Source organism: Chlorocebus sabaeus, chromosome 19 (assembly GCF_047675955.1).
Source record: "Chlorocebus sabaeus isolate Y175 chromosome 19, mChlSab1.0.hap1, whole genome shotgun sequence".
Taxonomy (NCBI): domain Eukaryota; kingdom Metazoa; phylum Chordata; class Mammalia; order Primates; family Cercopithecidae; genus Chlorocebus; species Chlorocebus sabaeus.
In genome coordinates, this window is record NC_132922.1 from 20,435,053 (window position 1) to 20,462,978 (window position 27,926).

Below are 27,926 nucleotides of genomic sequence, written 5' to 3' on the forward strand. Positions count from 1 at the left end.
TCAGCCCCAGGCGCCTCTGTCTTGTAGGGCTGTATAGGACAGTCCCGTCAGCAGTTACCTCAAGCGGAACTGGGCTTGTAGGTTGGGGAGGGTAGTTCGTCAGAGAAAAGTTGGTGGGTAACTCAGCGTTCCCCAGCCCCTTGAAACACCGGCAATGCTGGCGTGGAATTATTAGACAGTCCCTAAAACCACGTGATCGCTGCTCCTCCGCCGCCCTCTCACTCTCGGCCCATTGCTAGCTCCGCAGGCTCTCGCCCCGACTCACACTTGGCTCGCACGGGCTACGCGGCACGTACTGAGCAGCTGGCGGGGCGGGGCCTCCGCCCTCATTGTGAAGACGATCAGGAGCATCCTTAGTGCCCTGATCAAAGATGGCGGAAGACAACCCACCAACTGGGCCAATCAAAAGGCAAGCTGGACGTGGCCCCTTGAGAAAGCTCACGCTAGAGCCGAAGAGAATTTCTGCGCATGCGCCCTACCTATTGGCGTGAAGCGGCTGCTGGTCCCTGAGGCCGCCTAAGTTTGGGCTTCTTGAGTGAGAGGCAGCGAGGAGCCAAGCGGTGGGCATTGAATTTCACTCCCTGCACACTGAACGTTGTTTTATTGACTGGTTAATTTTCCTAACAGCGTTGTAAACCCAGGCCGGGATGTCCTGAGCGGTCTGGCAGAGGCCCGTGCAGCCTCGGCCCCTTCCGGGCCGCGTTAGCCCGGCCTTTGCCCCGAGCTCCCTCAGCTTCGCAAAATGAGCTTCCCAGGCGGGGCCGGGGCCTGGCTCTGAGGGAAGGGCGTTCCCGCCAGGTCTAGGGCCGCCTTCCCGTGTTCTGTGCAGCCCAGCACCTGTGGTTCGTTGGCGGGGCTCGTGGGATTGGGGTAAGGGCTGTGGTTTCGAGGCCGTCTGTGGCCGCCCCCAGGCCCTGGTCTGCGAGACGCTGGCCCCGCCTTTGGGCGGCCTCCTGCCTGGGGGGCCTCCAGGCCTGGCTACGCCGACCGGCATCTGAACTCCCTGCACGCGTTGTATGCCTCCCACAGAGGTGGGACTGCTAAGACCTTGCTCAGGTCAGTCAGGAAGCGGGTTGGTGGGCACCCTCTCCGAGTGCTGCTCTCTTGATCCCACTTAGCTTTTTTTCTCGGGGTTGCTCACATGGAGGACTGCTTGGTGAGAGGCCGGTAGCACTGAAAAGGGCACTGGAAGATCTGCTTTTAGCATTCACTCCCACCCCTAACCTCCCTGGCCCTCCCTGCAGCTGTGATCCCTGGGGGTCATTTCCCTTGTGCTTTGTTTGCATGGAGAACAGCGGGTGGGTACCCGAAGTCCCAGGAAGCTCTGAGTCACCGCCAGTCATTAGTAATCAAAGAGGCAGGCTATGTGGCCCAGGAGTTGCTAAAGTCTCAAAGTGAGGGAGAGGCCAGCCTGTCTACCCCTAAGTGGAAAGATCTGTGCTGACTCAGGCCACCTCCCGAGACCTGGGAAAAGCCAAAAGTTACCCCAGCCTCAGTGCTAAAAAGTTTGGAAGAGCTTCTGATCCCCACCGTAACTCTAGCAACCAGCTACCCTGCTACTTCTCATTGCGATCTAAACTTAGGTGTTCATTTAGGAGCAAGTTTCTCCCCGGCAGCTGACTTCCCTGAAGTGTTACGTTCCAATCTTTCCCCCTTTTCTAATTTTTTTCCCTGCTGCCACCCTGTGGTACCCCCCACCCCTTAGCTTCGCTGTCCCTGGACAGGTGAAGTTGGCACACTTTACAGGACAGACAGATCCTATCACAATGGCCAGCCCCTGTGGACTCCTTAGGTATTTGAGAGACAAGGAGACCCACTCCAGTCACTCTTCCTCTGCCTAACCGAAATGAAAGCTCCTGAGGTCTGTCCTCTAGCCCAGTTTCTTTAGGCTTTAGGGTTGTGCGAAAATGACTGCTACAAGGGGTAGAAATTGGCAGGGAGACACTGAGGGGACCAGGCCTGCTGCAGAAGGTGTTATTTTGGGGTGCCTGCCCCCAGCTGTTTCATCTTCTCTTCTGAGGCTTTGTCTGGAAGCAGGACCTCCACAGTGAAATTGACCTTCTTGGCATGAATGAAGCTGTAGGTGTTGTCAAACCGCAGGACATCTGAAGGGAGGCAGAAACCAGACAGACATTCAGGCAGTTCTGACAAAGGGCTTGGGGACAGTAATTTTTGTTGATGTTTATTGACTGAGCAAGGCAGTGTGGCAGGTCATGGGGATGAAGGTAGCCTAGGCAATGATCCTTGACCTTCTGAATCTTAATTTAGCTGCGTTGACATGACATTCATGGAGAGAGAAAAATAGGCAGAACATGTCAAGTGCCAGATGAGTGACAGAGACCATCTCGTCTGTACCAGCTTGGAAGAAGAGGGCCTGGTAGACTGAAATCATGTGAAATGCTTTTTAAAGGAGTTAAGAGCTTGAACTGAACTTTGAAAGGTGGGAGGAGAATTAGCAGTAGCAGTAGCAGTTGTAATAATAACAGTAATAGCTGTGTGTCTGAGCACTGGGTTGGTAATCTATATGTTATCTCACTCTTCCCCCCATCTCTATGAATTCAGCAGTAGTCCTGTTTTGTATCTGATAAAAAGGAGTTGGTGTGACTCTTGTGCCACACAGTGAGGAAATGACAGAACTGGAGTTTCCATCTGGTCCACATTGCTGCCTTTGTTCTGCCTGACTTGGACCCTGGAAAACCTGGCCCTGTTCAGTTTTTGACAAAAGGTAAAATGTGCAAACTTTCTGAACCAGGAATTTATCCTGCAAAAAGATAAATGGACAAAGATGCTTGTTGCATCCCTATTTGTATTAATAAGAGACTGGGAAAACTCAAAAGTTCATCAAAGGAGAATTGCTTCAACAATTTTATATTGTAATCCATATGACAGAATACTGATATATTTTTTTTAAAAAGAGGTTAGCTCCATAGAAGTGACAGGAAACTGTCCACAATGTGTCCTGAGGCCAAAAAAGCAAGTTGCAGAACAGTATGTAAGCAGTTTGTAACATTTTTGTAAATACATACGTAAAAATATTTTTGGCTTTACTGCTTGGTCTGTTTAGACTCCCAGATTCTCTGATAATACCACTTTGGTGCTTGTCCTAATGGGAAAGTTTCCTCAAATCCTGTGATGAGTTTGACAGTTTTGAGAATTCCTTCATACATACAGTGAATGACAGACAATTCCTGTGAATATATGTGTGTGTATATGTCCTGTTTTCTATGTGTTTATTTAAGATAATCTGATTGTCATCCTCACGCAGTGGCCATACTAATCTCTGTATTGTTTCAGTTTTGGTGTATGTGCTGACGAAGCGAGCACTGTATGCCCTGTTTATTATGGAAACGTAATGCTACTAGATGGAGGATATTTGATAGGATAATAGACATCAGCAGTGGTTTCCTCTGGAAAGAGAAAATGGGCATGCACTTGGCAGAGAAAGCTTCCACACTTTGGCAGAGGAACAGGCTGCTTTTAATCTAACCCTGTTCCTTTGAGAAGTTGTTCCATTTCAGTCAAACACCCCTTCAGGAGAACTGAATGTGAAAACAAAAACACTAGCTCTGCCCCATCCCTACCCTGGTCTTCTCTCACTGTTCCCAGCAAGAAAAAAAATACTCTGTATTTAATCCTAAGACTTAACCTTTTCCTGACCCTGGACAAAATGCATAGTTTAGACAAAGGGTAGACACACCACCCACTCTTTCCTCATGGTGTAAGGTGTTAGTCATCTATTTTTCCCCTGTACTAGAGGTCTTTCAGGGCCAATAGTCCCTCTGGCAAGAGTGAAGCTTCATCTCTGTCCTCGATGATAGAGCCTTAGCAACCAGAATCAACCATGCTGGAGGAGAGGTCCTTTGCATTGGTTGGACCAAGTACTAGGTGGATAATGGCCCTGCCTAGCAAGATACTTGGCCTCAGAAACAAGAAAGGGGTTGATCAGAGAGCCACAGGCCTGAGGGAAGTGGAGTCACTGCAGCTCCAGAGTCCGCATGGTTCATTTTGACACTAATCATAGACTCACAGAGCTCCCAGACACCCTCCAGGATAAGGCTCCTTAACTTTAGTTGGGTAACTGAGCCCCTTGAGAATCTGATGAAAGCACACAATTTGGCCGGGCTCACGCCTGCAATCCCAACACTTTGGGAGGCTGAGGCGGGTGGATCACCTGAGGTCGGGAGTTCAAGACCAGCCTAACCAACATGGAGAAACCCCGTCTCTACTAAAAATACAAAATTAGCCAGGCATGGTGGTCCATGCCTGTAATCCCAGCTACTTGGGAGGCTGAGGCAGGAGAATTGCTTGAGCCCGGGAGGCAGAGGTTGCAATGAGCCAAGATCGAGCCATTACACTCCAGCCTGGGCAACAAGAGTGAAACTCTGTCTCGAAAAGAAAAAAAAAAAAAAATTTTTAGATTTCCTGGAGCCCATCGTAGACCTTCTGGGGCCATGGTTCCCAGTGGGAAAGGTACAACCTTACCCTCTCATTTATGTATTGAAAAAATATATATTCTAAATTAGTTCCCTTTTATATCTCTTTTCTATTGCCATAGGAGGTTATATTGATTTTTAAATTATGTGTGTAGGTAGGATGGGTTATATTATCAGGATATAATATTCAAAATTTCTGTATTTTGAATTTCACTTCAGAATAGTAAAGGGGACATTTTAGACACTATTTGCTGTAAAGAGGAAGTGTTTGGTCTTTAGGATTTAGAACCACTGCTCTGGGGGACCCCAGATTAAAATCTGCTCTGGTCTACTCTCTTTTTGTTGTTGTTGTTGTTGTTTTGAAACAGAGTCTCTCTCTGTCACCCAGGTTGGAGTGCAGTGGTGCAGTCTTGGCTCACTGCAACCTCCACCTCCTGGGTTCAAGCAATTCTCATGCCAAATAACTGGGATCACCAGCATGTGCCACCACACTCAGCTTATTTTTGTATTTTTTAGTAGAGACGGGGTTTTGCCATGTTGGCCAGACTGGTCTCGAACTCCTGGCCTCGATCCACCTGGCTTGACCTCCCAAAATGCTGGCATTACAGGCATGAGCCACCACGCCCGGCCATCACTTCTGTCATTTTAAGGAGAAGGAAAACCAACCTAATAGAGACACTTGCTGAAAACACTGGGAGAGTTACTGGCAAAGCTGGACTCAGAAACCAGGCCTCCTGGTGCCTGGCTGGGCTGTTTTCACCACAGCACTGCTGACCCTTTCTACAGTGTTTCCAGTCTTCTGACCACATTGTGCACTTCTAGTGGACAAAGTCCAGATCTTTCTCTGGGAATCTTTTTATTCCTAGTTGAGTATTCTATACTCATTAGGCCCTTGGTAAATATTAGGTGAGAAAACAAAAGTGAAATCAATTCAAAATTTGGTTACCCTCCTCGGTAATTTAGTGCACTAGGATAAGGACCAGAGAAGCATGGGGAAGGTTAATGTGCTCTTGCCATTGGAGGCTGGCACAGTTTTAATTTCTCCACTGGATGACTGTTCTGCTTTCCAGGGGTCTCCTGGTTCTCCAAGGGCATTGCCCTCCTGCACATGAACTTGCAAGCTAATACTGGGTTCTCTCTGGGCTCACATCTAACCTTAGTGTGGCACCGGGTAACAGCTGATTCCCACTTCATTGTCTTTATACCTGGGAAGGGGGAACGGATCCTGTGGCCTGCCTCTGCTCCCCTTGGGAATGGGCGAGGAGCAGATCCGACAAGGCCCTGCAGGCAGGTAAAGGTTCTGGTTGGGAATAAATCCAGAAGGAGCTAAAATAAATTTGGCGGTTTGCAAGCCCAACCTGATTATGTTAAAAGTTTCATGTTCCCTTCTTGGGCAGTGTCCTTCAGATACTAAAGAGAAGATACAGGGGTAATGGGCAGATGCTGGAAAATGGTTTGGGGCTCTCCTACTGGCTCTGTGACCTTGTGTCAATTACTTCCCTGGTCTGGGATTCCACACTGTCTGTCACATCCAGGACAGTCAATGGCCAAGAGGTTCTGGATCAGGACTCTAGGATTCTCTGATGTCTTCTGTCTTGATGTCTACGCAAGCTACTTTATGGGAGAGAGAACATCCCTTCTCTATGCCCCAGCTTCCCCATCCATTAAAAAAAGAATTCAAGGCTGGGCATGGTGGCTCACGCTGGTAATCTCAGCACTTTGGGAGCCCAGGAGTTCGAGACCAGCCTGGGCAACACAGTGATACCTAATCTCTACTAAAAACAAAGAAACAGACAAAAAAATTCAAGCTTATATGTATTAAGTGCTTTCTCCTCTGTGGGTGACATTGTCTGGGCTGGTGCTAAGCCTTGTTCTTGCTGAAGCGCATAGTATACGCCTTCTTCCCCAGGACCCGGCTGCTCACTAATAAGAATATTCCCCCTCCCCCGGGAGCTATATGGTACCACAGAGCATCTGTGAGGAGGGGGCGGTGGAGATGAAGGATGCCTGGGATGTGAGGAAGGAGGCAAAATCTCAGGTTGGGTGACAGTGTGGACAAGCAGAGCAGCCGAGACATCTGTGAGGCTAGTGCAGATCTCCTGGTAGTGTGGTACTGCCATAGAAATGGGGCACAGGGCTTCTCCCATCTCCTGGCATTGTCTCCAGGATGGCCCTTCTCCCACAGGCCTCGTCCTAACAATAATAGTGGTGACTACAGTGCATTGAGTGCTTGCTCTATGCCAGGCATTATGCTAAGTGCCTCACAGAACTTATCACATTGAATCATCAGGTATCCCTATGAGATACCCCCAGTGTAGCAGTCAGGAAACCGAAGCTTAGGTTTTGTTACTTGCCTAAGGCCATGGAGCTAGCCTTTAGTCAAGTCCAGCTCAGCTCTGATGATAAAGCCTTTGCTCTCATTGATTTTCCATTGGCTCTGACAAAAAGAAACTGGAGATTTGATTGTGGGTGTTGAGGGGCGGTGTAGGTATGGTTTTTCTGCTTATAAATGTAATATTAATACATAGTCATCATAAAATATATTTGCAGAAATACTGTAAAAATGAAAGTCCTCCATAAACATCCTATCACCCCAGAGATAACCACTGTTAGAGTTAGCATAAATTTCCCCAGAATTATTTTCTGTGTACACACTTCCTTAACCAAAGTGAGTACATACCATACATGCTGTGTTTCATGCTTATTTGTTTAATATGTCTCAGATACTTTACATGTCAGTTTATTCTCTTTAACATCGTATGGATGGACTAATTTATCAACAGACCTTATTATGGTCATATGGTTTACTGCCAGTTTCCCAGGCTTCCGGGAATATCCTTGTTCCTATATCTTTGTGTATTTGTGTATTTCTGTAGGATAAATTTTCACTAGTAGAATTGCTGAGTCAAGGGGAATTTTAACGGTATTACAAAGTTAAGAGAGATTAAGCACCTTTTCTGATGTCTGTTTCTCATTCTTATATTCTTGTGTAAATTGCCTGCTAATCGTCTGTGTCTGTTCTTTGGTCAGCCGGGAGAGGAGTGAAACTCAGGGGTGAAGGCTGGACTTTTGAGCAGTCCGCTTACCTTGTGATCTCATGCCCACCCAGCCAGTTCTGCCTCTGTGACCTCTGGGAAGGAGCATCCCCAAGAAATATCTGGCCAGTCACAGACCCAGTTAGACCTGGGCCAGAAAGCAGACGTGTTGAACCCCTGTGATCACCTAGGACTGTGACTCATCCATAACTGGGAGTATGAGATCAAAGTCCCACCCTGCTGTTTACCAGCTGGGTCACCATAAACAAGTCTCCAAGCCTAGATTTCTTCATCTAGCAAGGAGAGGGTTGAACTGATGGCATTCCACTTCTAGTTCTAACACTCTGAGAGCCAAAAATCCATGGAGGAAGAAGAACCTCACAGGCAGAAAGCTGGACATGGGGTTTCAAGGCATTGCCAAGTAAGAGATACTTACAGATACCAGGATCACTGCAGGTGAGGGTCCCATCTTCAGGGACCAGGTGGGAGTTGTACCTCTGGTTGGGCAGCACCTCTGTCATCTCTCCTGCCCGCTGCCTCTCCCCCATCTTGGTCTTCAGGAAAATCCCAAAACCAACATCCGCTCCATCTGACATAAACTGCCACCTGCAGGGGACATCACCAGTTTATAACATAATTCTGTCTGTGTGTGCCCTCTCCGGGGTCCTGGCACCAGGGCTTCTCCTATCCCAGCCCACCTATCAGGACCTATAGATGAAAGCTCGGGTCTCCTGGAAGGGCCCAGGCCCCTACCTGAGGACACAGCCAGGGAAGAGGATCTCATACTCCACTTGGTGGGAGGAGCCACGGGAAATCTGCACGCTGTGTTCATACTGCTGTTTCACCTGGTCTCTCACATAATACTTCTTGGGGATGTCACCCCCATAGTTGATCTAGAAGCATGGCATGGAGTGAACTGGAATATGCATTTGAGCCAGGCATCCCTGTTCACCTCCAGCCTCTGGCGGCTCATACCTTGGATTTGCACTTGGGGTTTCCATCAGGGTCAGTCATGGTACCCCCATACTCCACAGGCACCTGGTCAGGGCTGATATGTTTCAGTAAAACCTCCTTCCAATTTGCTGGCAGGAGAGGGAAGGAAGGATAGAGATGTATCTCAACACTAGGTAAGATTTCACCATAACCTTAGTGGTGTACACTAAAGAGGCAGAAAAAACCCATCCATCGCACCCCCAACACCCCGCCTCAAATTCCTGCATTAGGAGCACACAGTGCATGCATAATACTGCAGGGGGTTCAGTAGGAGCCAGAGGATGGCTCTGCCCCAGGCCAGAAATCGAGACCCTGGTTCCTGTCCTCATTGTGTCTGAACAGCTAAGTGACCTTATTCTTGCCCTGCCTGGTTATGGTGGGAGTGAAATGAACTAAGTACTTGAGAAGATGTTTTTTTTTTTTTTTTTTTTTTTTGAGACAGAGTCTCACCTGTTGCCTAGGCTGGAATGCAGTAGCGCAATCTTGGCTCACTGCAACCTCTGCAACCTCCGCCTCCCGGGTTCAAGTGATTCTTCTGCCTCAGCCTCCTGAGTAGCTGGGACTATAGGCGCCTGCCACGACACCTGGCTAATTTTTTCTATCTTTAGTAGAGACGGGGTTTCACCATGTTGGCCAGGCTGGTCTCAAACCCCTGACCTCAGATGATCCACCCACAAGGGCCTCTCAAAGTACTGGAATTACAGGCATGAGCCACTGTGCCTGGCCGAGAGGGCTTTTTAAACCATAAAGTGCCTTACACATGTAAAAGTATGTTATTACCCCAGGGAGGTGATACATTGAAGTACAGCAGGGTGGGGACAAAGAAAGGGGAGAAGGACATTCCATGCAGAGGGAACAGCACGTGTGGCGGGCAGGAAGGCCTGAATGCACATACCCTGTCCTGATTAGACTGAGCATTGTGAGGACAGATCTGTGCGTCTTTCCCCCACCTTCCCCTACAGTTAAGTCGTGACTTAATAAATAAATGCATTTCTGTAGAGTCACCCCTTTAATGGATTCCTTGGCTTTACCCCAGCCACCATTTCACTTCTGCTCCTATTGTTTTCAGCTGTTGAGCCACCAGTAATTTGGCTTTTTTTTTTTTTTTTTTAAATACCCAAGCTCTTTCCTGTCTAGGAGAGTTTGACTGTAGCACAGCCAGTGCTGAGAACCACTTCTCCACCAATCCAAATTCATAAATACAAGCCAGGTACAATATTTTGACACTAAAATCTGCCCATGCCTACTGTATAGAGCATATATAGGCAGCAGCTCCAGGCCCTGGGGTACAAGCCAGTGTCATGCAAGCTGGAAACCCACAGAAACTGTCCAGAGTCTGCCAGCCCTCAGATTTTTAGGGAACAAAGACCATGCAACTCCTGAGAACACAGTGTCTGTGGTCTTGAGGTGATTTAATCTGTACTGCTAAGCTCCAGTGACCAGCCCGAGTGAATTTCCCCCCTCTGTTGAAGATCCTGTACCTTCCTAGCCTGAGGCAGGTTTGGTTGAAAGAGTTTGAGGTGTGGGTAGGGGAACAGACTGAACCTCCTACACAGCTCTGCTGCCAGGAAACCAAACCGTCTCATGCCCATGGTGGGTGGCAGCAGCAGAAAAAACAAAAATCATAAAAACCACTTGCTCAGCTTTTATAGTTCTTCCCCGAGTCCAGCTGGAGAGTTGGGATAAGGCCAGGAGGATTCTTCCCATCTTACGGAGAGAATAACTGAGGCAACAAAAAGCAGAGAGCTGGCTGGGCGCAGTGGCTCATGCCTGTAATTCCAGTGCTTTGGGAGACCGAGGCAGGAGGATTGCTTTATCCCAGGAGTTCAAGATCAACCTGGGCAACATAGTGAGATCCCATCTCTACCAAAAATAAAAATTTAGGTGGGTGTGCTGGCTGTAGTCCCAGCTGCTCAGGAGACTGAGGCAGGACGATCATTTGAGCCCAGGAAGTTGAGGCTGCAGTGAGCCGTGATCACGCCACTGCACTCCAGCCTGAGCAACAGAGCAAGACTCCCTCAAAAAAGAAAGAAGAATGCTTTTGTGGGGACCTAAATTTTAAAAAAAAAACAGAGCTTGAGCTTGTTGCTGCCAGAACTAAGTCTGGAACCCAGAAGTCCTACACTTCCCTGATGAGTTCACTTCACTCCCCGGGCCTCACTAGCACACATTTGGAAAATCTCCACTTCTGATGTGTCACCAAAAGGGGAACATTGTGAAGCCTTCCATATCCCACTTACCTACCCTCCAAGTTCAATGCCATAGGTGGCATTCACCCTTTCATGAGCCTGTCCCAATATACCTTTTTGTTTTGTTTTTGAAATGGAGTCTCACTATGTTTCCCAGGCTGGTCTCAAACCCTTGTGCTCAAAATGGTCCTCCTGCCTCAGCCTCCCGAGTAGCTAGGATTACAGGTGTGAGCCACCACACCTGGCTGCCCAATCTACCTCTCTAGCCTTTTCTCCCTCCACTCCACTTCAGCAAAACTGAACTCCTGCCTGTCCCTGGCTGGCTTGATGCCTGTGTGTCCTCTTTGCTGGGTTTTGGGTCACACTTTGCCTTGTGCCCTGATGTTAACCCTACTTCCCTGCATATCCATTCCCTGTTGACTTGCTTCTCTGCCAACCTCATTAATCACTTCTTCTCAGTCTTCCTGGTGGGTTCCTCTTTCTCTGCCTGCTCTTGAGCTCAGATATTCCTCAGGGTTCCACCTCTGTTCCTCTGTAGGCACTCTTACGTACTGACAAGGTTTTAGCTGCTGCTGTTATTTGATAACTCCCAAATCTCCAGACCAGAGTTTTCTCCTAAGCTTCAAACTCAGGTATTCCCAACATTTTTATATCTCAAGACTCCTTAGGCTCAACTTCAAGCTTTTTTGTTTTCCCCAGTTGAACTAATCATCACCATCTTTCAGTCACCTCTGCCAGACACTAGGAGCTCATTCTAGATTTCTTTCCTACATCTAGTCAATTGAGTTCTGCTGTTTTACTTCCTAAATAAGTAGTTTTTGTGTGTGTGTGTGTGTGTGTGTTTTTTTTTTTTTTTTTTTTTTGAGACAGGGTTTTGCCCTGTCTCCCAGGCTGGAGTGCAGTGGCACCAAACACTTACAAAGTGTTTGGGATTATGGTCCTAAGCCACTGTGCCCGGTCCTAAATAATTTTTTTTTTTTTTTTTTAATTCAGTCTCACTGTGTTGCCCAGGCTGGAATGCAGTGGCATGATCTCCGCTCACTGCAAGCTCCGCCTCCCGGGTTCATGCCATTCTCCTGCCTCAGCCTCCCGAGTAGCTGGGACTACAGGCGCCCGCCACCACGCCTGGCTATTTTTTTTTGTATTTTTAGTAGAGACGGGGTTTCACCACGTTAGCCAGGATGGTCTCGATCTCCTGACCTCATGATCTGCCTGCCTCAGCCTCCCAAAGTGCTGGGATTACAGGCATGAGCCACTGCGCCCAGCCCCGGCCCTAAATAATTCTTAAATCCATCCTCTCCTCTGTATCCCTATTGCCACTGCCCCAATTCAGGCTTGCAATACCTCTTGCATAGACTGTGGCAACAGTGTGCAAACTGGCACCCTTCGCAATCTTGCTAGTACAGCGTCTCAGTTTAAAATCTGTAGTACTCCCCTGCTGAAAACTCCTCTGATTCCCAGTGGCCTATAGAGTCATGTCCCACTTCTCAACCTAGTGCCCTGGATTCTCTGGGACCTGACTCCTGGTTCCCTCTCCAGCCTCAGACCTTGCCACACCCTGCCTTACATTCTGTAACAGCTGCCTCTGCCATACTATGTAAGGTCTTTGTTCAATGCTCTTCTTTCTGCCAAGCAGCTTCCTGCCTTGCTCCATCTGGCAGACTCTTACTATTCCATAGCATGCAGCTTAGGTAGGCATCACCCCCTGCCTAGCTCAGGTGGAGTGAGTGCTCCTGCTGAGTGCTCCCATGCACTTTGTGGTTTCCCCTTCCATACATTTACCATAGCATGCTGACAGATTTGTGTCTGCCTTCCCAGAGAGGCCAAAAGACCTTCAAGGGACTCCCCCGTTTTTTTTTGAGAGGGAGTCTCTGTTGCCTAGGCTGGAGTGCAGTGACGCAATCTCGGCTCACTGCAACCCTCCACCTCCTGGGTTCAAGCGATTCTCCTGCCTCAGCCTCCCAAGTAGCTGGGATTACAGGTGCCCACCATGACGCCTGGCTAATTTTTCTATTTTTAGCAGAGACAGGGTTTCACCATGTTGGCCAGGCTGGTCTCGAACTCCTGAACTCAAGCGATCCGCCTGCCTCGGCTTCCCAAAGTGCTGGGATTACAGGCATGAGCCACCGTGCCCGGCCAGGACTCTGTCTTACTCATCTTTGTAGTCTTGGCACTAGCTTGGGCCTGGCACATACTATGTGCTTGTCAAATGAAGCTGCTCCTAGTTTTCCGCAACTGAAAGCAACCTTGCTCCTGCAACCTCTGTGGCACCCTCTCTGTGACTATTCTACTGTCTTTTCTAGTTTATATCATAGCTTTCTCTCTCTAGGTCTTTTTTTAAAAAACAGGGTCTTGCTCCGTTGCCCAGGCTGGAGTGCAGTGGCACAATCATAGCTCACTGCAACCTTGAACTCCTGGGCTCAAGGGATCCTCCTGCCTAAGCCTCCAAATAGCTAAGACTACAAGTGCACGCCACTATGCCCAGGTATTTTTTATTTTTTAGTAAAGATAGGGTCTCGCTTTGTTGCCCAGGCTGGTCTTGAGCTTCTGGCCTCAAGTGATCCTTTCACCTCAGCCTCCCAGTGTTGGGATTACAGGCACGAGCCACTGCACCCAGCCTCTCTTTCTAAGGTCTTCTGTCTCCTGTTATACTGTAAGTTTCTTGAGGGCAAGAACTGGAGTTTCATTCATCTTTGAATGTACAATAATGGGCCCAGTGCTTGCTTCTAGTGTGTCTGAGAGAAAGAGTTCTTAGGAAAACAGACAAATGCACTAGCTCTGCCCCAGCTTGCTCCTGGGTCCCACTGCTCCCAAACTAGCAGGGGGAGCTTTCGCCATGGTGGCTACAGCCACACCCCTAAAGCTGGACCCGATTTAGGCTACAGCCCATCCTTTGGAGTTGAGAACAGTCTGGACCACTTACCTCCCAGGACCATGATCTTCTTACGAGTGTCCTCACTCAGGAAGGGTTTGATGAGGTTATAGGCCACAGGAAACAGTTTGGGGGCTGGAACAGAGACCAGATAATGTGAGGCCGGGAGCAGTGCCCAGTCTGTCCCTGGCAGCATCCTCTGCAGCACCTTTTACCCTCCCAGCAGCCCATGCTGGGCCACATGTTCACTAGGGCTGTGGAGCCCACGTAGGCAGCCCAGGGTGTGCAGCTCAGCATGGGCATCTTTGAGGTCTAGCCTTCCCATCTGTAGAGTGGATATAATCAAATGGTTTCTTCCTATCTCATCAGGCTGGGTGGCTCAAAGGAGGTCATAAATACTGAAAGCTCTGTGAGCTGTAAAGTAGTCTGCATATGTGAAAGGCAGTCTTCTTTTTATTTTATTTTTTTGAGACTGACTTGCTCTGTCACCCAGGCTGGAGTGCAGTGGCACAATCTTAGCTCACTGCAGCCTTGAACTCCTGGGCTCAAGCAATGCCCTTGCCTCAGCCTCAGTGAGCTCTTGGCTCACTGCATCCTCCAGCTCCTGGGTTCAAGTGATTTTTGTGCTTCAGCCACCTGAGTAGCTGGGACTACAGGTGTGGGCCACCACACCTAGGTAATTTTCATATTTTTAGTAGAGATGGGATTTTGCTATGTTGGCCAGGCTGGTCTTGAACTCCTGACCTCAAGTGATCTGCCCACCTCAGACTCCCAAAGTGCTGGGATTACAGGAGTGAGCCACTGTGCCTAGCCCTATTTTTATTTTTCTGAGACGGAGACTTGCTCTGTCACCCAGGCTGGAGTGCAGTGGCACAATCATAGCTCACTGGAGGCTTAAACTCCTGGGCTCAAGCAATGCTCTTGCCTCAGCTTTGAGAAACTGGAACTACAGGCATGCACCACCATACCCAGCTCATTTCCTTAACTGTTTTATAGAGATGAGGTCTTGCTATGTTACCCAGGCTGGCCTCAAACTCCTGGGCTCAAGAGAGCCTCCCGCCCCCGGCCTCCCAAAGTGCTAGGGTTACAGGCGTGAGCCAGCACACTAGCAGGGGCTGCAGTCTTCTGAACATGTCCTTAGACCCCTCTTTTGGCTCACTGTTTGGCCCTCCATCTGCCCCAGTCATATTTTTGACCCCTCTTTTCCATCTGGCTTTATCACAAGAAATTCCCAACTTACCTTTAACAACAAAAAGACGCTTCAGTGTTTCGGGATAATTTTCCTCAAACATGCAGAGAAACTGTGGAAACAATCACTCTTGATTCCAGCAGGCTCAGAATCTGCCCCCATCGCCTCACCCATCCCACAGGACAGCCTAGCAGAGGGGCCCACTAGTCCTCCCCTTACCTCTGCCCCCTTCCTCCCCACCCTTGCCCCTCACCTCTCCATAGGCCTCCACAGCAGGCTTCCAGAGATGCTTGAGGCCAAGCCCCTCACAGTCATAAATTATGGTGACGGTCTCCACCTTCTTCCCCAACTGCAGGGAACAGAGAGCAGGAAGTCTTGTCAGGCTGTCCTACTTCAGAAGCCCACTCCAGTCCAAGGCAAATGATTGCACTGTGCACCCATAGAGCAACCAGAGCTAGTTAGGGCCAGACCTAGAGTTTTCCAATTGAGATAATCACCCCAGGCCAGAATTGTGGCCTAGGTGAGTCATTCTTCCTGCTTAGGTCTCCGTGTTCTTATCCAGTGCATGACTGGGTGGATCTAGATGACATCTGAGATGGCTTTGGTTCTGCAGTTTGGCCTGATGGCCTCCCCCTTCCTGAGTCACTGTGTGCTCTGTGCACGGTACCCATAGAGCCACTTAAATGCCCGAGCACAGATGTTCTGTGCACCCTGAACCCTCGGGTGCATCCACGTCTAATGCTTCCTGCATCCCCAGCTCCGCAGGGTCTCTGCGCACAGTAGGCTCTCTGTGAACGTTTGCAGATGAATGTGGGAATGTTCCCGGACTTTATGGCATCATTTCACTGGATCTTTATAACTGCTGAGAGGAGGGCAGGAGGGAAGTGGCAGCTCCTGCTTGTTCTTCAGCCTTCTCAGTAAGGGAATCAGCTATCCTTATCTTTTTTGACGCAGAATTCTAGCCCTGTTGCCCAGGCTGGAGTGCAGTGGTGTGATCACGGCTCACTGCAGTCTCGACCTCCCAAGTTCAAGTGATCATCCCACCCCAGCCTCCCTAGTAGCTGGTACGTGCCACTATGCACAGCTAATTTTTTACTTTTTTTGTAGAGACAGGCTCTTGACATGTTATCCAGGCTGGTCTTGAACTCCTGGGCTCAATCTGCCCACCTCAACCTCCCAAAGTCCTGGGATTACGGGCATGAGCCACCACACCCAGCCATCCTTATCTTTTTTTTTTTTTTTTTTTTTTTTTTTTTGAGGCAGAGTGTAGCTCTGTCGCCCAGGCTGGAGTGCAGTGGCCGGATCTCAGCTCACTGCAAGCTCCGCCTCCCGGGTTCACGCCATTCTCCGGCCTCAGCCTCCCGAGTAGCTGGGACTACAGGCGCCCGCCACCTCGCCCGGCTAGTTTTTTGTATTTTTTAGTAGAGACGGGGTTTCACCGTGTTAACCAGGATGGTCTCGATTTCTTGACCTCGTGATCCGCCCGTCTCGGCCTCCCAAAGTGCTGGGATTACAGGCTTGAGCCACCGCGCCCGGCCCTTATCTTTTTTGAATACAGTATTAGAGAAGCAAGAATCTGAGATCATCTGCACCAGTGGTGCTCAAATACTTGCTCAAGGATGGGTTGGTCCACAATAAGATTTCACTGGGTCCCCAGATAAATGAGAAAAATAACAAAAACGTAGTGAGTTTTTTATGAAGCTAAATTTATTCAATGTAAAGTACTGTTTTTTTTGTTTTGTTTTGTTTTTTTGAGATGGAGTTTCACTCTGTCACCCAGGCTGGAGTGCAGTGGCATGATCTTGGCTCACTGCAACCTCCTAAAAGACTCCTTTTTAATCTGAGATTATTGCCATTCTTATAGTTTTGGGTGTTAATGATGGCCACAATAGATGATCATTGTTTTAAAGTCCTTACATGGCAAAATAGACATTTGGGAATATTCTAAAACTTGGAAATGTCACTGGTCTAGGAAATCCCAAAGCCTGGCCCTCAGCCAGGTCCAGTGGCTCACACCTGTAATCCCAGCACTTTGGGAGTCCGAGGTGGGTGGATCACTTGAAGTCAGGAGTTCAAGACCAGCCTGGCCAACATGACGAAACCCCATCTCTACTAAAAAAGTTTTAAAAACTAAAAAAAAAAAAAAAACAAAAAAAAAAACACAAAAAACTCTGGGCCTTGGCCCTGAAGCTGTGTTTATATTCCTGTGTGACATCCCAGCTTCTGCTGGAATGCCTGTACTGTGGTCAACTCACCTTCATGGTCTGGCGGGCACACTCCTGCAGAAGCAGCTCACACTCCCGCATCTTGGTCCTGAGCAGGTCCTGTTTGGAGGCTGAGAACAGCAGACCCTTGGCATCCAGAGGTCCAATTATGTCGTACCAGACAGGGCAGCCATCCATGTCATAGCCACACATACCCCCTGACAGATACTGTTGGATCACCTGGGCAAAGACACAGAGGAGCCGCCTGGTCAGCAGGCACCCATACCTTGCCTGGACCACAGGGTCAGTGAACTCCAGGTTCATCAGTATCTTTCTCTATATCCCTCCCCTGGGTACCAACAGATGCCCATTCTGGAGACCATCAGGGCTCAGTGGGCATTGTCAGACCTTTCCTCTAAGGATCCAAATCCAGTGGACCCAGGACCCAGCTTGTGGGTCTGAAAGGCCTAGCATAGGGATGAGGTGGGATAATTTGTGCTCACCTCTGGAGGCTGCCAGCTAATAATGTTGTCAATGTCCTTTTGCTTTCGGAACTCCACGTGCTACAAAGACACAATGGGGAAATTTTTAAAAGGAGGGATGGACAACTGGGCATGGTGGTTCACACCTGTAATCCCAACATTTTGGGAGGCCACAGTGGATGGATCACTTGAGGCCAGGAGTTCGAGACCAGCCTGGCCAACATGGCAAAATCCTGTCCCTACTAAAAATAGAAAAATTAGCCAGCTGTGGTGACACACGCTTGTAATCCCAGCTACTCAGGTGGCTGAGGCATGAAATCTCTTGAACCCAGGAGGTGGAGGCTGCAGTGAATCGATACCGTGCCAGAGCGAGACGCTGTCTCCAAAAAGAAAAAAGAAAAGAAAACAAAAAGCAGGGATGGTGGGGGAGGTTTAATAGGCATGTAGCAATAAGCAACAACGTGAATGGACCACCAGGTCGTAAGTGGTCACCAGAAGGCATTAGGCAGGAATGGAAAAGAAGGCCCTGCCTGTGTTAGAGGTCCTAGCAGAACAGATTACCATTCTTGGCTGGCCCAGAGCTATGAAAGCCTGTGTTGCCAGGGAAGGGAATGCAGTTTGTCCCAGAGGGATAAGGCAACAGTGGTCAGCTGATACTCAAAGCCAAAAGCTGTGATCGGGATGGGAGGTGCAGCAAAAGAAGTCCACGCAAGGAGTGATTCTGATGGGGAGGAACTGAGGCAACAGTGGGATTCAGAGTCAAACATGTCTCACCTTCCGGAGCATGGCCTCCGACTTCTGCAGGTCGAAGCTTCTCGCTGTAACAGGGAAACAGTTCTGGTCAGGGTTAGGTTAGCAGGACTGGGTGTCCAAGGATGGGGAGATTCCCATATTCCCATCACAGGGCCAGTTCCTTTCAGTCATGTCTCCAGCTAACCCTCAGAGCATCCCACAAGCAGAAGCTAACATGAGAGCCTTTACTGAGAGCTTCTGGGGCACCAGAGGCCCCAGGTTTGCGAGGAGAGCAGGTCAAAGTTCAGGGCAGCTGGGGGCAGCCATTGTAACTTCAGGGTCAAAAGAGCTTACTTTTACTCCAGTGTTAAAATCAACTTAAAGGTCTTCCCTCCTCTCAGCGAAAATGAACCCTGGATCCTCTTATCATTTGGCCTTCCCCCTTACACAGACAAACTTTATCTCTTCCACAGTCTCACATCCAATTCTGAGACCTTGACACCATGGTTCAAAGATGAACATACCAGCCTGGGCAATACAGTGAGACCTCGTCTCTCCAAAAAAAAAAAAAAAAAAAAAAACAAATTAGCCACAGGTAGTGGCATGTGCCTGTAGTCCCAGCTACTTGGGAGGCTGAGGTGGGAGGATTGCAGTGAGCTGAGAACTCGCCACTATACTCCAGCCTGGGTGACAGAGCAAGATCCCGGCCCAAGAAAAACAAAAAACAAAGATGAATATAGCTGCCCCTGTAATCTGTGGCAGAGCTGGCAGAACAGCCCAGTGGGATAGAGGAGTTGATGAGCCTCCACCCAACCTTGTCCTGTCCTCAGAGGGCCCACATGTTCCCTAAAGCCACACAAAGGGTCTGCCTCCCAGGGCTCCTGACAAGTTTCAGAATTCAGTTTCACCTGGGTCACCTCTTTATGCACGATGCCCCAAAAGTTGTCCTGCTCCAGCTTGAACACAAAGACCTCACTGACCCCCAAGGCCACTTACTCCCAGGTAATCATAGCTGCAATTTGCACTCAGCTGTCATGATATACTGAGCTGAGATTCATTTCAGAGATACTCCAAGATTAGGATCGCCTCCTTAGCCACATGACAACACTTCTAAGACTGGAAAATTCTGTGCTGTCACCCTGCATCTCCCCTACCATCATGCTGCCCATCCTTGGAGCCTTTACCAAGCCCCACAGCTTGGTCTCAAGTCCATGCAAATAACTTCCCTTTGAATGTTTTCCAGTTTTCCAGGGCCCCCTCAGAGTGTGCTCTTAAGAGCCACACAGGCCAGGCGCGGTGGCTCAAGCCTGTAATCCCAGCACTTTGGGAGGCCGAGACGGGCGGATCACGAGGTCAGGAGATCAAGACCATCCTGGCTAACCCGGTGAAACCCCGTCTCTACTAAAAAATACAAAAATCTAGCCGGGCGAGGTGGCGGGCGCCTGTAGTCCCAGCTACTCGGGAGGCTGAGGCAGGAGAATGGCGTGAACCCGGGAGGCGGAGCTTGCAGTGAGCTGAGATCCGGCCACTGCACTCCAGCCTGGGCGACAGAGCGAAACTCCGCCTCAAAAAAAAAAAAAAAAAAAAAAGCCACACAGAGCCCCAGGTGTTGTCTAATAACTTTCTTTTTCTTTTCTTTTATTTTTTATTTTTATTTCTTTTGAGACAGAGTTTCACTCTTGTCTCCCAGGCTGGAGTACAATGGTGCGATCTCAGCTCACTGCAACCTCTGCCTCCCAGGTTGAAGCGATTCTCCTGCCTCAGCCTCCTGAGTAGCTGTGATTACAGGCACGTGCCACCACACCTGGCTGATTTTTATATTTTTAGTAGAGATGGGGTTTCACCACGTTGGCCAGGCTCGTCTCAAACTCTTGACCTCAGATGATTCACCCGCCTGGGCCTCCCAGAGTGCTGGGATTGCATGAGCCACTGTGCCTGGCCTAAGAACTTTCTTGTCAACAGGCACACCCTTAACTCAGGTGGAGCTTATAGGCACTGAAACCCCCCCCCCCAAATCCTTTTCACTTGTGCCACGGCTAAGCCTCCATTGCATACGTGGAGAGGAGAGACCTTAGATCCTTCCCTATCAAATTTCCTCTTGTTACAGTCAACTTCAGTCCATCCTTTAAACAGTTTTGAGATCCAGATTCTGATCAGTTTTACCATCTGACCTATGAACTGTCCCTCCCAGTTGTATGTCCTCTGTGGATTTGGCATCTAGATCTGCTGACAGCCCTGGAACCTGGGCCAGACAGGCTGCCCTCTGGACTGTCACTGGTCCCTTAACCATCGCTCTCTGGGAATGCCGAGCACATTCCCTGACTCTGCTGTTACAAAAATCGGTCCCTTCTCCCGGGCCCATAGGCTCCCTCAAGAGATTTGACCAATGCCACACCCATCACAGGTGCCAGACACATCCTGGCAGAACTGAATCCCATCCTTCTTCGTGTGCTGCTGCGATAGCATGGGACAGCTTTTAGAGGAATATCTTCTGGGTTTGCTTCCCAGCTCTTCATTTCTCTGCTTGATCTTGGACAAGATCCTGTACACCTCTGACCAAATCATCTGATAAGCTAGAAACACTTGGAAGATGCAAGGCACTGTCCTCTCAAGATGGGGGAGTTGGACCATGAAAATGAGAATCTTCCATAGGAAGGACACCACTACTGTGAGAAGAACCCTTATCTTCCTAGGGAACAGGAGTGGTGGCGAACTGTGAGCCCCTTATCTTGGGGAGGCTATCCAGTTAACCCTTATCTGCCAAGGCCCAACATCCAGCATCTTCTGTGAGGGCTCTCCCAGAGTTGCTACCTGCTCCTGGCAGTACCACACCTGGGGCCTCCCCATGCCTGATTGAGGCTTCTCCAGGCTCCTGCTGACCTGGTCAGGGGCAACTCAAAGCATGACTTGGGGCACAGCAAGAACCCAGCTCAGGAACAGCCGTCTGGGTGGTGGTGGTTCATTCATTCCCTAGACCTGTAAAACGCAGAGACTCAGACTGGCTCTGCCTTCCTCCCAGGGCCTCCACCACATCCTTGTTTTATCCTGCTGTCTGATCCTTCTTGCTGGGTGCCCAGAGCTCAGCCTCAGTCGGGGGGAAGCAGAGGAGACTTGTGGACCTGCTCTCCGTGCCTGGAAGCCAGCAGAAAACTGAAGCCCTCAGTGGAGAAAGGGAGGAAGAGGAGCCCCAAGCCCACACCTAGGTTAGGGACAGACATTCTGCTGGTGTGTGGCTTTTTTGAAAGGTCTCTGTCAGATTGAAGGAGAGAAAGAGAAAATTTTGGCTGTTTGTTTTCTTTGAGACAGAATCTTGCTGTGTCGCCCAGGTTGGAATGCAATTGTGCGATTATAGCTCACTATAGTCTCAAACTACTGGATTAAGCGACTTCCCACCTCAGCCTCCTGAGTAGCTGGGACTACAGGTGCACACCACCACACCCAGCTAATTTTTCTTTTTTAAGTAGAGGCAGAGTCTTGCTATGTTGCCCAGGCTAGTCTTGAATTCCTGAGCTTAGGTGATCCCCCCTCCTTGGCCTCCCAAAGTGCTGGGATTACAGGCATGAGCCACTATGGCAGGCCTTGGTTTTTTGTTGTTATTTTTTGGGTTTTGTGTTTTTTTAAGGACAAAACAAACAAAAAAACCAATTGAGATTCATATTAGGTTCTGACCAGGCCTGAGCTCCTGCCCGGGAAATGTGAGGCACAAATGAAATGCAGAGGAGACACTTCCTCTGTTTTAAGAGGCTGAGCTTGGCTTTAAGGCGCAGGGGTGGCTTCCTGGAAAGGATACTGGCCTGGAGGCTGGAGCCCTAGGTTTCTGCCTTGATTCTGCTTCACATTAACTGTGTAACTTCAGGTAAGTCCTTTCCCCAATCTGAGCCTGTTTTCTCATCTGGCAAATGAGAATGACCACACTCTTTGAATGACCGCCACTGTGAGGGGGTAGGTTGTGCCTGAAGTATGAGGCTCCCCAGGAATCGACAGACCAACTGCCAGGACCCCTCACTGGCCCCTGCCTCAGTAAGAGAGCTGTTATTGCTGTTCAGTGGCTCTCAGAAACCATGCTTCTCCCCGGAACAGCAGCTCCCTAGTCTGCTGGATCGTTTTGCAACTGGCCCTTTAAGAAGGCTACTATCTTCCCACTCTCTCCACCCACCTGCTTCTAGCTGCAGCCCTTCAGCAAATGCTGGGCCAAAATTTCCTCCAGCCTGGACTGATTCCATTGCCGCCCCCACACTGCCCCTCCACCCTCTCTGGGCGGTAGACTGGGGTAGGGGGATGGGATGGAAGCTTTTTTGGGGAAAGGGGCAAGTGACACTTCCAGAGGCTCCTGGATGCATCTGCTGTCAGATGTTTACAGGCAACCTCTCAGGAGCATGCCAGCTCTATGAAATTTCTGTAAAGAAAAGGAAAATACATTTCTTCACCTGCCCCCAGACTCCTAGGGTGTGCATGTGCATGTCTTTATGTGTCCATAAAGAAATAATAGGGCCAGTCACAGTGGTGTGTACCTGTAATCCAAGCTACTCAGGAGGCTAAGTGGGAGGATCACTTGAGCCCAGGAGTTTTAGGCCAGCAAGACCCTGTTTCAAAAATAAAAATAGGCCAAGGCGGGTGGATCGTGAGGTCAGGAATTCGAGACGAGGCTGGCCAACATGGTGAAACCCTGTCTCTACTAAAGATACAAAAAAAAATTAGCTGGGCGTGGTGGCATGTGCCTGTAATCCCAGCTACTTGGGAGGCTGAGGCAGGAGAATCGCTGGAACCTGAGAGGCGGAGGTTGCAGTAAGCTGAGATTGCACCATTGCAGTCCAGCCTGGGTGACAGAGTGAGACTCCGTTTCAAAAAATAATAAATAAATAAATAAATAAAATAACGGCCAAGTGCGGTGGCTCACGCCTGTAATCCTAGCACTTTGGGAGGCTGAAGTGGGCAGATCACCTGAGGTCAGAAATTCGAGACCAGCCTGGCCAACATGGTGAAACCCTGTCTCTACTAAAAATACAAAAATTAGCCAGCATGGTGGTGGGAGCCTATAATCCCATCTACTCAGGAGGCTGAGGCAGGAGATTCACTTGAACCTGGGAGATGGAGGTGGCAGTGAGCCGAGATTGCACCATTGTACTCCAGCCTGGGCAACAGAGCAAGACTCCATCTTTAAATAAATAGATAAATAAATAAATAAATCACTTGAGACCAGGAGTTCAAGGCCGCAGTGACCTATGATCATGCCCATTGCCTGGGCAGCAGAGTGAGACCCTGTCTCAAAAAAATAATAATAATTAAAATTAAAATAATAGGGCATAATTTATACTTTAATATTTTAGGATATGATTCTACACCACAACTTAAGCTCTGCTAGAACATAGTGGAATTTTCTGATTGGACGTAGTGGCTCACACCTGTGATGCAAGCACTTTGGGAGGCCGAGGCAGGCGAATCACTTGAGGCCAGGAGTTTGAGACCAGCCTGGCCAACGTGAAACCCAGGTCTCTACTTAAAAAAAAAGTAGTGAGACAGAGTCTTACTCTGTCACCCGGGCTGGAGTGCAGTGACACAGCCTTGGCTCACTGCAACCTCCACCTCTGCTAATTTTTTTTTTTTTTTTTGAGACGGAATCTTGCTGTGTCTCCCAGGCTGGAGTGCAGTGGCGCGATCTTGGCTCACTGCAAGCTCCGCCTCCCGGGTTCACGCCATTCTCCTGCCTCGGCCTCCGGAGTAGCTGAGACTACAGCCGCCCACCACTACACCTGGCTAATTTTTGTATATTTAGTACAGACAGGGTTTCACCATGTTAGCCAGGATGGTCTGAATCTCCTGACCTTGTGATCCGCCTGCCTCGGCCTCCGAAAGTGCTGGGATTACAGGCGTGATCCACCGTGCCCGGCCCACCTCCATTAATTTTTTTGTATTTTTAGTAGAGACGGGGTTTCATCATATTGGCCAGGCTGATCTCAAACTCCTGACCTCGTGATCCGCCCACCTCGGCCTCTGAAAGTGCTGGGATTACAGGCATGAGCCACTGTGCCCAGCCTACTTTTTGAGATGGAGTCTTGCTCTGTCACCCAGGCTGGAGTGCAGTGGCATCATCTCAGCTCACTGCAACCTCTGCCTCCCGGGTTCAAGCGACCCTCCCACCTCAGCCTCCTGAGTAACTGGGATTACAGACGCCTGCCACCATGCCCAGCTAATTTTTGTATTTTTCAGTGGAGATAAGAGTTTCACCATGTTGGCCAAGCTGGTCTCAAAGTCCTGGCCTCAAGTGATCTGCCCGCTTAGCCTCCTAAACTGCTGTGATTACAGGCGTGAGCCACCGTACCTGGCCATAGTGGAATTTTGTGTATTATTTCTATGTCTGTTAATAAAATTTCTGTATAGAGGGGGAAAAAAAGTGTCAGAAGAATCAGGGAGGGTGGCACATGACCTGAATCACAGGAGAGGAGAGGAGGGGAAAGAATGGAAACATCTCAGGGATTGGGGAACCGGGCTGAATTTGACCCTCATGCCAGTAGAAATGTGTGCATTTCAGCACCACATGCAGAGCTCTGTCATGCCACGTCTGGCAGCAGGCAGGTTTTGTCCTGCTCTTCCAGAGGAGGATCCTAGGGAACTGTTTACTCTGAACCAGGCACCACAGCCAGGCCAGGAAGAGCTGGAACCAGGACCTGGGCTCTAGAGCCTGGTAGTGGTTTGAGGAGACTCTTGTCACCCTAGGTCAGGCTGTGCCCCTCAGGTTCCCCATGCACTCTGTCCCTCCCTCAGGTTGCCTAAACTGTGGTCTGTAGGGATCTGCCATCACACCAGGGCATAGCAGGGGCCAGGACTCTGGTTCTACACTCGGCTGTGTCTCTGACCACCCACATGGCTGGGGCCTTTCTCACTTTTTCTTCAGCCCATTTCCCCAACTCCCTCAGCAGAGCAGATTTCTCGAGTGGATGGAAAAGGCTGTGGGCCAAGGGTCAGCCGACCTGGACTCTCCCCTTTTCTCTGCTTGCAACTCGCTCACTGTGTGGCTTGGAGCAAGTCACTTCACCTCTCTGAGCCTCAGTGTCTTTATCCACTAGGAGGGTTGAGCTTATGTCATTGTCAAGGGCCTTTTGGCACTAAAGGTTGGACACTCCGGATGCCCCAATTGCCAGGGGCAGGGTTTTCAGAGGGTGCCATTCTGTTGCCCAGAACAAGCCCCTGCCGCAGCCTCCCACAGCCCCTCTTCCCTCACCTCGGAGCCAACGCAGGAGAAAATAGTCATCTGGATTTGGCAGGGCCGGCAGCACATCCTGGACATTCTCCCGAAACTGTAGGGAGAGGCATCGGGGTGAGTGGTAGGGCCCACCCTGACTGCCCTCTGCCCAGGACTCTCCACTGAGGTCTTTGCTGGACCCCTCTTTAACATGGTTCAACTCTGCAGACACTACCTGAGCACTCGTCCTGCCTGGAGTACTCTCTTGTCAGGGGGTGCCAGGTAGCAGGGCAGGAGGTGGGAAAGGAGTGAGACACTGCCCCTGCCCCACAACAAGGGCTCCCACACACCAGTCTGGGGGCAGGCAGATGTATTCCCAGCTAATCGTGATAGTAGGCACTCTGGTACGGACTACAGTAAAGACTCAGTTTACCAAGCATTCCCTGTCACCCAGCGCTGATCCTGGCACCGTAGCTTATTTACTCCTCACTCACAACCCATAGAAGTATTGTCCCCATTCTACAGATGAAGGAATTAAAGCTCAGAGAGGCTAAGTAACATGCTCAAGGTCAAACAGCTAGTCATTCGCAGAGCTGGGATGCAAACCCAGGTCTGTCTGCGTCCAGAGCACATGCTCTTTCCACCATGGTCTTCTGCCCCATGGAATGGTGAGGAGTTTGCTGGGGAGCAGAGGGAAGAAAGAGGTGGTCTCACATCGCTTCCTATAAAACTTGGCATTTGTGCTGGGCTTGGAGGACTTCAAAGGCATCAGGGGGAAGGAGGCGGGCAACTCAGGTGGAGGGAATGGTTCCAATAGGGGAAGCCAGGAAATGGGAAAATGCAGGCAGTGCCAAACAAAGGAGGTGGACACTGACCTCAAGGGACAGCCACACCTACCTCCAACCTCTCACTCCCTGGTAGGTGAGCAGGCCCCCATATGCCCTCCCTGAGCCTCCTGCTCCCAGCCATTCACTCTTCCCTGGCCACTGACCTACAGGGCAGTCCTAGAGGAGACTAACGAGGACTGGCCACCTCTGCCCCTTGCCTAGGTCGGCCAGGGACTCAGACCACCCCACCCCACAAAACAGCTCCCAATGCTCCAGGGAAACTGCTCCTCCAAACTGCAGGCATGAAGCTACCCCTCTCTAAGGACCCTAACCAGCCCCTGGTCTCCAGTTTAATCACCACCTAATCCCTTCTCTCTCTGACCTCTCCTGCGAGTCAGCAGTAAAATCTGAAGCCTCCCTGTCCAGACTTCCTGGGATGGGGGAGGCCCAGCCTGGGACAAAGCCTTCATGGAGCTGGTGCCTCCCCACTGCTGTCAGTGGCAGGAGACATCTGCCCCCCGCCCCACCTTTCCCAGCCATGGAAAACTCCCCAGCTGTGGAGCCTCCAAATCTTGGGGCCAGACCCAATCGGCTCTTGCCCAGAGAACAGCCGACCTCCTCACTCCCCAGGGGTGACAGAGAAGAGATTCAGTTGGTGAAGAGGAAGGTCCAGCCCTCAAACAGTTACCCCTTCCTTGTCACAGGTGCCAAGGCAAAGCCAGGCTCACCTTCTTGCCTTCTGAGGAGCATAAACCTTAAGTCCTGAGCCAGGCAGGGGTCTGGGATGCAAGATGGGACGGCTGATCTCAGTTCAAACTAACCCCAACCCAGTGCGTCATGGGGGGAGCCTGGAATTCACACATGGAGGTGTTCCCTTCAACATCATCTGGTCCAGCCTCCTCATTCCATGGCATCAGGGAGCAAAGAGAAGGGCAGGGTTTTGCCCAAGGTCTCACAGCGGCTTGCTGCTGGGGCAGGAGCTATCCAAGTCTCCCAAGGAGCTATCCAGAGCCCTTTCCATCGTGCCACTGCCCCTGCAAGAAGAAAGCCTCCCGGAAATGGGAGAAAACTTGGGCCCCTGCCCCTGCCCCTGCCCCAGGGCCCGGCTGCCAGTCCCAAGGATGAATGTTGCCTTTGTGCGCTCAGCGGCCTCTGGGGACTCACAAGCAACCACTTCTTCCCAGGTGGCACTGCCACGGCTGCTTGGAGCTTGGGCGGGGGGTGGCCAAACTTCCTGGGATCTTGAGGGTGGCAGAGGGAGGAAGGAGCCATCCGGGGCGCAGGCCAGGCTGGGGCAGCCGCCTCTGCTCCCGCCGCCGCCCGCCACGGACCCTCGGCCCCCACCAGCCCCGTCCCTTCTCGCTGCCGCAGGAGGGCGAGGGCCACAGCTCGGGGTGGGAGCCCGGGCCAGGGCTAGGGCTCACCTTGGCCAGTGCCTCCTTCTGCTTGGGGCTCAGATCCCCGACTCTGCCGCTCATCGTGGCTCAACCGCAGGGATGGGGTTTGGGGGCGGGAGGCGGCGGGTGCGGCAGCTGATGGAGCACAGACTCGTCCTCGCCGCCACCCGGAGTAAAGTCCCAGCCTTTTGCCCGGGCCGCGGAGCTGGCAGCCAAGCCCCGCCTCTTAAAGGATCCCGAGGGGCGGGGTAGGGAGCGCTGCACTGGGGCGCGGGAGGCTCTGACATGGGCCCCCTCTGCCCTCCTGAAGTCAGAAACCCAGGCAGGAAGCGAGCAAGTGCGCCCACCGGGACTGAGGCCAGTGGGCATCAGAAGGGCAGGGAGTCTCAGTTT

The 27,926-nt window shown here is 50.4% G+C and overlaps 1 protein-coding gene, 1 long non-coding RNA gene and 1 other non-coding gene across 4 annotated transcripts; 1 reads left to right on the plus strand and 2 right to left on the minus strand.

Moving 5' to 3' along the window:
- Positions 1–582: 582 nt before the first annotated feature.
- On the minus strand, positions 583–27,747 carry SEC14L2 (SEC14 like lipid binding 2). Of its 2 annotated transcripts, XM_007975397.3 has the most exons (12): positions 27,561–27,747; positions 25,349–25,424; positions 18,172–18,215; positions 17,419–17,478; positions 16,967–17,155; positions 14,965–15,060; positions 14,763–14,823; positions 13,574–13,657; positions 8,444–8,550; positions 8,222–8,361; positions 7,905–8,074; positions 583–2,105 (listed from the first exon to the last, which is right to left on the minus strand). In XM_007975397.3, the coding sequence occupies exons 1-12, from the start codon at positions 27,612–27,614 to the stop codon at positions 1,975–1,977; spliced, it is 1,212 nt and encodes a 403-aa protein (XP_007973588.1). In that variant the 5' UTR covers positions 27,615–27,747; the 3' UTR covers positions 583–1,974. The 2 variants fall into 2 exon arrangements, with proteins under 2 accessions (XP_007973588.1, XP_007973590.1); XM_007975399.3 differs by lacking the exon at positions 25,349–25,424 and having other exon boundaries at positions 27,561–27,746.
- On the plus strand, positions 962–3,035 carry LOC140709106 (uncharacterized). The gene is made up of 2 exons (XR_012089493.1): positions 962–1,056; positions 2,566–3,035. It is a non-coding gene; the product is annotated as an uncharacterized lncRNA (long non-coding RNA).
- LOC119627404 (U6 spliceosomal RNA) lies at positions 3,221–3,324 on the minus strand. The gene has a single exon (XR_005243600.1). It is a non-coding gene; the product is annotated as a U6 spliceosomal RNA (small nuclear RNA).
- Positions 27,748–27,926: the final 179 nt, after the last annotated feature.

What these genes read in the sequence shown, in the direction of transcription:
- SEC14L2 (XM_007975397.3), bottom strand. Translation starts at nt 27,614, where the DNA reads ATGAGCGGCAGAGTCGGGGATCTGAGCCCCAAGCAGAAGGAGGCACTG. An exon ending in AGAAGGAGGCACTGGCCAAG is followed by an intron (nt 25,425 to 27,560) that starts GTGAGCCCTAGC and finishes CTCTCCCTACAG; the next exon opens with TTTCGGGAGAATGTCCAGGA. An exon ending in TCTCCTGCGTTGGCTCCGAG is followed by an intron (nt 18,216 to 25,348) that starts GTGAGGGAAGAG and finishes TCCCTGTTACAG; the next exon opens with CGAGAAGCTTCGACCTGCAG.